This window comes from Crinia signifera, chromosome 8 (assembly GCF_055691185.1).
Source record: "Crinia signifera chromosome 8, ASM5569118v1, whole genome shotgun sequence".
In the NCBI taxonomy this organism is placed as follows: domain Eukaryota; kingdom Metazoa; phylum Chordata; class Amphibia; order Anura; family Myobatrachidae; genus Crinia; species Crinia signifera.
In genome coordinates this window covers 23,127,184-23,136,697 of record NC_139224.1, presented here as the reverse complement: position 1 = coordinate 23,136,697, position 9,514 = coordinate 23,127,184, and the positions used below count along the sequence as shown (strand labels likewise).

At 36.4% G+C, this 9,514-nt stretch overlaps 1 protein-coding gene across 11 annotated transcripts in view; it reads right to left on the bottom strand.

The window, feature by feature from the left end:
- Window positions 1-1,090: 1,090 nt before the first annotated feature.
- The window catches only part of FOXP1 (forkhead box P1), a 552,073-nt gene continuing 543,649 nt past the window's right edge, over window positions 1,091-9,514 (bottom strand). For all 11 annotated transcript variants that reach the window (XM_083155980.1, XM_083155981.1, XM_083155986.1 and 8 more), the window contains one exon: window positions 1,091-7,152. In XM_083155980.1, coding sequence (XP_083012106.1) covers window positions 7,008-7,152 — 145 coding nt within the window. In that variant the 3' untranslated portion in view covers window positions 1,091-7,007. The remainder of the gene's footprint in view (window positions 7,153-9,514) is intronic.

The following is a 9,514-nucleotide window of genomic DNA, read 5'->3' as shown; positions in this document are numbered from 1 at the left end:
CTAGAGTCTGTGCACATTAGTCTCTTGAACAGTCAACTCTCCATCGTATGGGTAGCCCTTAGTTTTGAAGTGGCTGAGAATAAAACAGCCAATCAGATCGTCAGAATGGTGGCAGCAACTGGAGATAGAGCACTTTTCCTGTTTGAGGTAGTGACCGGTCCACTTGTGTGATTATAAGAGTGAGGACAAGGCTTTATCCGACAGGAGGGAAATAGAGGAAGCCACATACATTGTGTTATTTAGTGGAAGAGCAAGTTCCCCAGCAGCACAGAGTACATTTTAAGAGTCGTGTGTTATTTAAGATAGAGCTGCACGTGACAGAAGGCAGTGAAGCCACCGACTGAATTTTATAAAGTGGAAGGATCAGGGTTCCACAGAAGCACAGAGTATATCAGGAGAGGAGTGATGTGTTGGTGAAAAAAGAACTGCCTGTGACAGTAGCAGTGATATGTGAGGGGAACGGAGGCAGCAGGAAGCTAAAGACTGAAATTTATGTAGTGGAAGGAGTAGGACCCCCTAGAAGCATAACTATATCAAGGATATGAGTGATGTGTTAGGACAGGATTGCATATGACAGGGTGCAGTAACATTATGAGAAGGGAATGGAGGCAGCGGGAAGCCAGAGACTGAATGTTATACAGTGGAAGGAGCAGAATCCTCAGCAGTATGTATGAGGTTACTATAAAACCGGCATACTATAGGTTCATTATTTGATATAGTGGTTGCATTTGACACCCACAAAATGCGTGTTTTTTGCGCATAAGAGGTCCCGAAAGGAAAAATATTTTTTATTCGGTGTTAAAAAAACAGATGGATGTCTTTATTGTAATGTAAAATAAAATTAAAATATAGGAGGCCTATTTTGAAATTTTATTTTTGTATATGTTATTTTTCCTGCATATGGGGAATACGTATGGCTTGAAAGAGAGTGTAGCTAATAAGAATTGTATTCCATTATGTGGGGGAGTACATTTGCTTCCGCTGTGTGTTGTGTAGGTCATTTTATAAAAATTGGGAGATACTGGATGAGCCAAGTGATCTAATCTATTAATTACAGTACATCAAAAGACAAGACCACGCAAACTACCAGTGTGAACAACCAGCATTTTATTGCATTTGAGAATGCTATACTGTCAGTAATCAGTACTGACTACACAACATTTTTTATTGTCTGTATCAACAGACATGGAATGATGAAATTACAGTTGATGTAAGGAATGAGTTTCTTTTATGCCTTTTCAAAACAAAACAAAAAAATCTTTTTACTGGCAGCACATACACATAAAGCACCATGCTCACAGTCCAGACGGTACCATTGTCATCAAGGCTTATGGGTTGTCATAAGATTGTTTACTTAGGCCGAGGCAATAATGCAATACCCTAGAAAATCTGGTTTTGCAAGCATCAAAACGAGTGCTTAATGTGGCTTCATAATAAAAGCTAATGAAAACATGTGACAGTACAAAACTAAAAAGCTAAATATATATAAAATATGTTGGCTGTGAGACTGTTCAAGCACATTTTCCCTTATTGGCCAATCAATCATCATTAATGAATTAAAAGGGATTTACTTTTCAGTGGAGAATTTTTTTTTATAATTTTTTTTTATAATTTTTTTTTTTGTAGGTGAAGCATTTTATATTGATTTGTAATTCTAAAATGAAAAAGTTTGAAATGGATTTGCAAGTAAATAAATTAACAATAATTTTCAATATCACGATCAACCTAAAAGCCTTGATTTGTCTTTTCACCGCTAGCGAGATGCAAATATCCAACATTAAAAAAAAAAAATGTTTACAATGCATGGAAAATAAGAGAAGGCTTATTCAACTCATTCCTGACAGCAGTTTACCTGATACATGGTACTATTTTGCTAATGTACGCTTTTCTTTGAGAAAAAAAAGAGAATGTAACAAATTGTCTTTACATCTTGGCACCTTGTAAAGTAATTTTCTTTTATACAAAAAGTTTAATATTTTGACACTCCCCATTAATTAGTCAAGACTTCACTGATAAACTTTGAAAGTGTGAGCCCAGGATTCGTCATGCAAAATATTTACTGCAGGAGAAAACACTTTAAAACAACTTTTTTTTTTATACGTTTTTTTTAAAATGTATGAACCTTTTTTTTTATTTATTTATGACAGCCAGAGAAGGCAGTGGTAAAATAACATAACATGGTTGAAAAGTATAAAAAAAAAAAAAAAACTAGCAGAAAACAAAACAAAACAAAACACAAGAACTGTACAAAATTCATTGATCAATGATAGAAAAAAAAATCTGTCAACTATGTTACAATTTGAAAGCAAAATAGTCAGGGAATTTCTCCCGCCTTGTCAGCAAATGTCATCCATAATTTTTAAGCTGGGATAACTAAATATTATACATATGCAGCATGTATCTGCAATAGTTACATACAGTAGTTTTTTTTTTCAAAGCTATTTTTAATATAGTTATTATAAAGCAGTTGCACAACAAAGCAATGGTGGTTTGACAAACAAATATGCATTTATTCCTTGCAAGGAATATTTTTTATAAAGGAAAAAAAATGATATAACCAACCTTGCCCACCCTTCCCGCCCTCATTTAAATACAAATGGTCACGTAGACAATGTATGTACACAATGGGAAACGTAATGGCAATGAAAGTTTTCACTAGAAAATAAAAAATGAAAATAAAATACATTGTGAAGTTTGCTGGATGATAAAGCCTGAGTTTTTCTTTTTAGTTGGTCTTAACACAAGTTTGACACTTGTATGATATGTAAAAGTGAATATTTAATATTTTTCTTAAAATTTGCTGTAAACTGAGCATGCAATATAGTTAAGTGCAACTTAGTGAAATGTATCTGTGGTCATTCCATAAAGGGCTGATTTGAGGTATGCTAATGTTACTCATGCTGTTTCGTTTTTCAACGCCCAACAATTCGTGCCAAGAATGAACAAGTCAACCAGTTCCGTTATCCTCATTCTGAGCTATGAACTAAAGTCTGTGAACCACACACTCTGAAAGACCCGGGTGCTTTGTGCACAATCTCAGCTCGTCTCTCTGTCTAAATCCAAGCAACCCTTTTTTACAAAAAGGTCAAAAAAACAAAAAACAAACACACATGGCCAGTGATGATTGCCCTTATACACAGACTAGAATTAAACTCAACGTTTAAGCAATATTATTACTCTGAATAAGGGGGGTGGGTGACAGAATGAGGACCACTTGCTGTAGTATCCAATTTTCCAGTACACCTTAAACATCAAAAAGAAAGAAGTATTGGTATATACTTTCCTTTGTTGCTTTCTTTTGATGTCTATTTACAAGTTTTGTTAAATCTCCCGCGTAATCTTTTTAGTAAATTGTTTGTGTCTTTGTGTCTGCCCTGCCTTATAATGTTGAAGTAACTGAGGACATTTGGATATGTTATCAAATTAAAATTTGGTATTATATTATTCACAAAAGTGCTTTGGGTTTGCCTGCTTTAAACTTTTAAATAGCTTATATATACATTAAAGAAAAAAAAAGAAAAAAAAAAAACATGCAGTTTAAGAAGGAACACTATAGGGTGCATTTAATAAGTTGGTGGTGGAAACTGCATAAAAGTGCCAAGAGTGATCAAAGCGAATATCTACTTGGTTTCTACGGGTTAAAGCAGTTTCTGCACTCTAAGCCGGTGTGTTATTTAACAGCTATATATTATTTGGGGTAGAAAAACTCTACCCCCTTAATTTGTCAATTAAGCTGATCATGTGCAGTATTTTGGGCTGTGGTGATTTTAATTAGATAATTAACTTGTTTTTTTTTTTAGCACATAAGTGCTCACATACATACATTAATCACTTAATGAATGGGAAATGTATGGGGATAAAAACAAATCAAAATTTCAACAAGTTGCTAATACTGTTCCAGACATTGATATTAGTATTACATGGGTTGGTCACACTGGAATAATAAAAGAAAAAGAAAAAAAAAAACAACAACAACTTTGGTTTGGAAATAGGTGATCTAGATATACACAAATGAAAAGGAGCAGAATCCTATTAAATTAACATGATCAATATCATCCACCTTAGAGTTTACTTGTTTTGTTTGATCAACAACAAGAGGAGATTTGGCTTTATAAGGTAAAGCATATAACAAACAACATCATTTACCAATGTGTAAAATCTTTGGTAGTTTTAGGGCATACAAATCTAAGCAAAACTTTAAAGAGGTTCCTTTGCCATGCTGAAATAAGGCATGAGCTAACTCGTGGCAACCGATCAGAGATTCACTTTCTTCTGCCTTAGAAAGTATCCAGCTATAAACTCACATTGAATATGTTGCTATTGGTTACAGCACATTACAGCTCCCTTCGTATATTATTAAATAAGCCATGGTCAGTCCTAACCGCATCACAGAGATTGAACTCTTGCGGAGAATGAAAAAAATAAATAAAAATAACTGATTTTGCTACCTAAAAAAGTGGTTCAAAAATAAAGATTGTTTTATCGGGGCTTTCAAAAAAAGGTGTGGGGGGGGGGAGGGAATCAGAGCATAAGTATTATTTAAAAGCGCAGTCCCGCCTAAATTTACAGAACAAGTCACCTCGTTCAGAAACAATTTGAATTCTGGTTAAATTGCTTGGAATGGAAATTCAGGCCTAATTTTTTTTTTTTTTGTGACTGCACAATGACTTCACAAATTTAAACATCTCTACTGATAATATATGAGGCCCTACCTGAGGTAATAAATGGTGCAAAGTTATCAATATTGATTCAAAAAATGAAAGAAAAACAAAACATTTGCAAAAATAAAACACGGCCATGTTGATTTTGGCTTTGTTTTGTGCTGCCGTTAATAAAGTTTGTTATATTAAAAAAAAAACATAAAAATAACAAGAAAAGGTACTAAGGAAATGGGACTGCACCTTTAATTTCCCTGCAAAGATATTGTTCTACATTACTATGGTGGTCTTACCATCACCCACCCTTTTCAAAAGCTTTGAGGATCACTTACAACATGCACAAGTGGTGCCAGACATGCACTGCTTCCTACAACAAAATGCCTTCATCTGCCTGGCATTCCCTGCAGTCTGATTTGGTCATGGAAGCATGAAACCATTGGAACCTTATGATCCACGTGCCTCATAAAAATAACCAAAAATACTGTTTATTTTTGCATTTTGATCTCATTACCACATCAAACAATTTGAGAACCAGACACGAATGTGTCAGCAAGACCGACTGTTTGCAGTTGGGTCCACAAAGAGCTCCCTATTGCGACTTCACCTTTATAACACTCCTTGGGTTAAGACTAAAAATCCTGTTTGTCTAACCTTCACACAAGAAGTATTCATCTCGGTGTTTGCTTAGTCGCACAGATCTTATTTTCATTTATTTATTTTTGTTTGTTTTTTCCTGTCTTGACCATTCTAAAAACTTCTTCATTGCAAAAAGTTTCATCTTCGAGGGCATGGATATCAAAGAAGTGTGGCATTAGGTGCACGATGTTTTAGACAGGACATTTTTTGAAACTTGCAATGTTGTTAATGATTTGTTGGTGATTTGTATCACTTATTATAGCAATTAATAATAATAAAAAATTAGCATGGTTGAAAAAAAAAAAACAAAAAAAAAAAACTCCAATCATGTATCCCCTTTTTTATAGGTGCACATTGCAAGCCATTTTAAACCAACTTCTTACCTCCTATTCAATGTTACATATATTTTTCATATAGATTTTTGTATACATATGTGGATCTAAGATTTTATACATAAGGACAATGCTCCTCCACCCACAAATTGATAAGTGACTTACCAATGCATCACACTGGGGAAACACAGAAAATCTGAACAGTAGAGGAAAAAATGCTCCATAGCATTATCAATGTAAGTTTTTCAAAAACTTTTGCTTGTTTTGCAAGTGGAAAACCAGCTTCTGGTTCTATAGAGCATATCAAGTCTCAAAAGACTCTGCTGCAAGTCAATGGAAAAAGTATGGGCTGAGAGCTACAAAACTTGTGCTGAAGTTGGTACATTTAGACTGGGTTTATTGTCAGTGACAAAGCTAATGAATACTGCTAGGTATTACCTTTGCCACTTCATGGCTTTTTCTATGGCCTTCGTTTTTGCAGTATTAGACAGAACATTCCGTTTACTGTCAAGGGCAGTTTTTTAGGGACCATTGTAAGAGCGTATCATAATGGAATGCTTTTTTTTTGTTTGTTTTTTAGTCGAGTGTCTGAAAGAAACGTGACTGCAATGTAAAAAAAACTACGATGAACGACAGAAAATGTTGAACAGTTGAAAGACATTCGGCATTATATAATAAAATTATATAATAAAAACACCTATTAACATTCATCACAAAGTACAGAAAACATTACGCCTCCGAGAGGCCTTGGGCCTGAAGCAGAGGCCTGAGGTCAGAACTTAAATTGGTGTAGTACATTAAAAAATAAAAGCAATACATTAAGAAGTTTGGGATAATTACTATGCCTCTCCCTCTGTCCCATACATATATAAAAAGGTCACCCCCGTCCCATATGGAAGCAAAAGAATTGATTTAAAGGCAGTGATAATCAGAATTACATGCAGTACTGTGCAAATACGTTGTCCATTGGAATCCTTTAAAATCTGGGCAAAAGGGATGACCTGCAGTTTAGACGCACATGCTTATATCGATATCCTCGGTGTCCGTTTGGCAGAACGACAGTCCTAAAGTCTGCTGCGTACGAAGAAGTGAAATCGTTTTTTTAGCAAATTTACAACACTGATGTTGACTGTGAGAGAGGAAGTCGCAAGTACCAAACAAGTCGATCCAATGCACAGAGTACAAATTCCTTTTTTCTTCAACAAAAAAAGTAGAAAAATCAAAAATACTCCCAAACGGGAGACTTGATGGCACTAATAAGAGTTAACACATGTCAAAGGTGTCAGAACGGGCCGGGACCTCTCCAGACTGTACAATAACGGAGAGATGCCCCGAGCCATGAACTGTCTTCATTCTCAGGATTGTGAAATTACACGCAATGCTACTCCATGTCCTCGTTTACAGGTTCATCTTCATAATCTCTGTCGGGGTCGAAATCGGGACTGTGGTTAGCTGTTGTTACTAGCGAGAGCGGACCTTCATTCTCATCAGGATCCAGTGGTTCTTCTTTAACATGTACATGATGCCTACACCCAAGACAAAAAAAAATAAAAAATCTTATAATCAACATTATACTAGTTTCCATGTACTTAATTGTTAAATGAGGTTCTGTTAATAAGCTGAACTTTATCTATTTTACCTAATTATAAACATGACAGGGTAAATTTACAAAATCTTCTAAAAAAAAAAAAGCGACAAGGAATATCCATAGCAACCAGTCCGATTCTGTCTATTATTTCTCTCTTGCGTCCTGCAATATAAGACAGCATCTGATTGGTTGCTATGGGCAACCTCACTTCCTTTCAGTTTTAGAAGCTTCAGTAAATGTACCCATACTTGCCTACCTCGACTCCTCTCCAGGAGAAGCCTCTTTTGCAGCTTTTCTGGGGGCGGGGTTTGCCATCATTATGCCCCACCCCCCATAAATGCCTTCGGTGAGAGGGTGGTACTAAATGACGCAATTTGCGTTATTTTAGCCCCTCCCCGAAGAGCCGAGATTGACTGACAGAGGCTGGAGGAGGACCCTATTTTCGAGACCTCGCGGCCAATCCAGGAGGGTAGGTAAGTATGAATTTAACCCAATTAGAGTTGCTGCCATACTGAGACTTGTAGTTTCACACAGAAAAAAAGAGGAAGGAGAGAAAATGCAGGTAAAAACCCTAAATACTGCTAATCAGAATTGCAATAAAATAAGAGTAAATCTGAGGGGTGCTTATCATAATTTGAGGCAGTGATCTTATTTGGTGCATCCCTAAAACTAAAGTTCAAGCTCAAGACACAGGACACCCCCCCCCCCCCCCCCAAGGCATCACAAATCATTTTTAACCAAAATGATGCTACGCGCCTCATATTTACTCTGTCTTATATTGCGTAGTTCATTATAATCATTTTGATTAGGAGAGTTTAATATTAAGCGCTTGGCCCTGCATTTTCTCCTTCAACAGTTGTGTTCCACCACCTGAGATGATACCTCCGCTTGCCTTGGAGCGCCTGGTGCCGAAAGTCAAGTTACTACAATAAAAACGAGCCTAGTAATATATATTTATGCTAAAAAAAAAAAAATGCCTACAGAAAACCCAACTGGCTTATTAGGCCGTATTGCCAAAATGCATGCATAAGGTATAAACTACAGTAATAAGAGCTGATAAATATTTCAGTCCTAGTTAATGGTAATATTCTCAACACACAATATTATGAAGGAGTTTTTTTTTTCTAAAATTAAATATTTTCTCAAATAATGAAATATATATATATATATATATATATATAAATCAGACCAGAAAGAATTTTTTTTTAATACACATTAAGTAGATACATAGATTAAACGAGACTTCATAAAGTAAAAGTGGTAATTATCAGGCCATGAAGCCTTACAGAGGCTGGGGGTAATCATTGCTTAATGTGTGTTCTGCTTCTTTAGTTAACATGCAGAACCTGCGAGGCAACTCTCTAGAGGACGACCCCAAGTGAGGTTCTATCATTAATCAACTTCAAGCAGTACACTGCAAGGAGACACCATGATACATGCTTTAAACTCCAAATTAATGCATATTTTTACAAACTGTCAATACTGGAAGAAAAGCTCTGCCAGAAAACACAAACGGAGAGAAGGGGGGGGTGGCTCGCTCAACACAACAATGCGATAAGAGAGCACAGTCCTAACGAGAATAATAACACTGTCAGCTGTAAACAAGAAAAAACATGATCCCCAGCCCATGGTGGGCAAAAAAAAGGACGCTCTCGGGAGATGAGATCTGCCAAGTTCCCCATTATGGAAGAGCGTATGAATAACTCACGGGGGAATAGGGCTGATCGTACATAACAGCTATGATAACAAGAAAGAAATGTTGAGCGTAAATCATATTTACAGGACTGCCTTTACAAACAGCAATTACTTTCTCACCGCTGAGTGGCTTTTGTCATGCAAAATACTCAAATGCGTAAACACCGCCTGGCCTTTGAAACGGTGAAGGGAAGTGTCATTTTATTGACATTATCTAATATTAGAGATGAGGAGCAGAAGGAAAAGGCTCCTGCTGGCTCATGATACAATTGACTTTAAAATGCAATGCCTAAAAATATGTTGCACTAATGAATTAAAACTCCTACTCCCCCCACACCGGGTTGCACCCCCCTCCACACACACCACCACCACCACCCACAGATCTGCAGTTTATTCTTCTATTTCATTCTAGCTCTTCCAAAACATGAAGTAGTAACCAGGGCATAAAGTGGTCATGCAGAGGTGGGGGAACTCATTTCTCTATGCCACCTAATTACCCCCCCAACCCCTCCCCCCATTAGGAAGAGACAGGGCAAGTGGTACGGTTTTTGGCATCCCCTTGCAAACTAGAATGCTTTTCTGTGAGAATTACTGTGCAGGGTCAA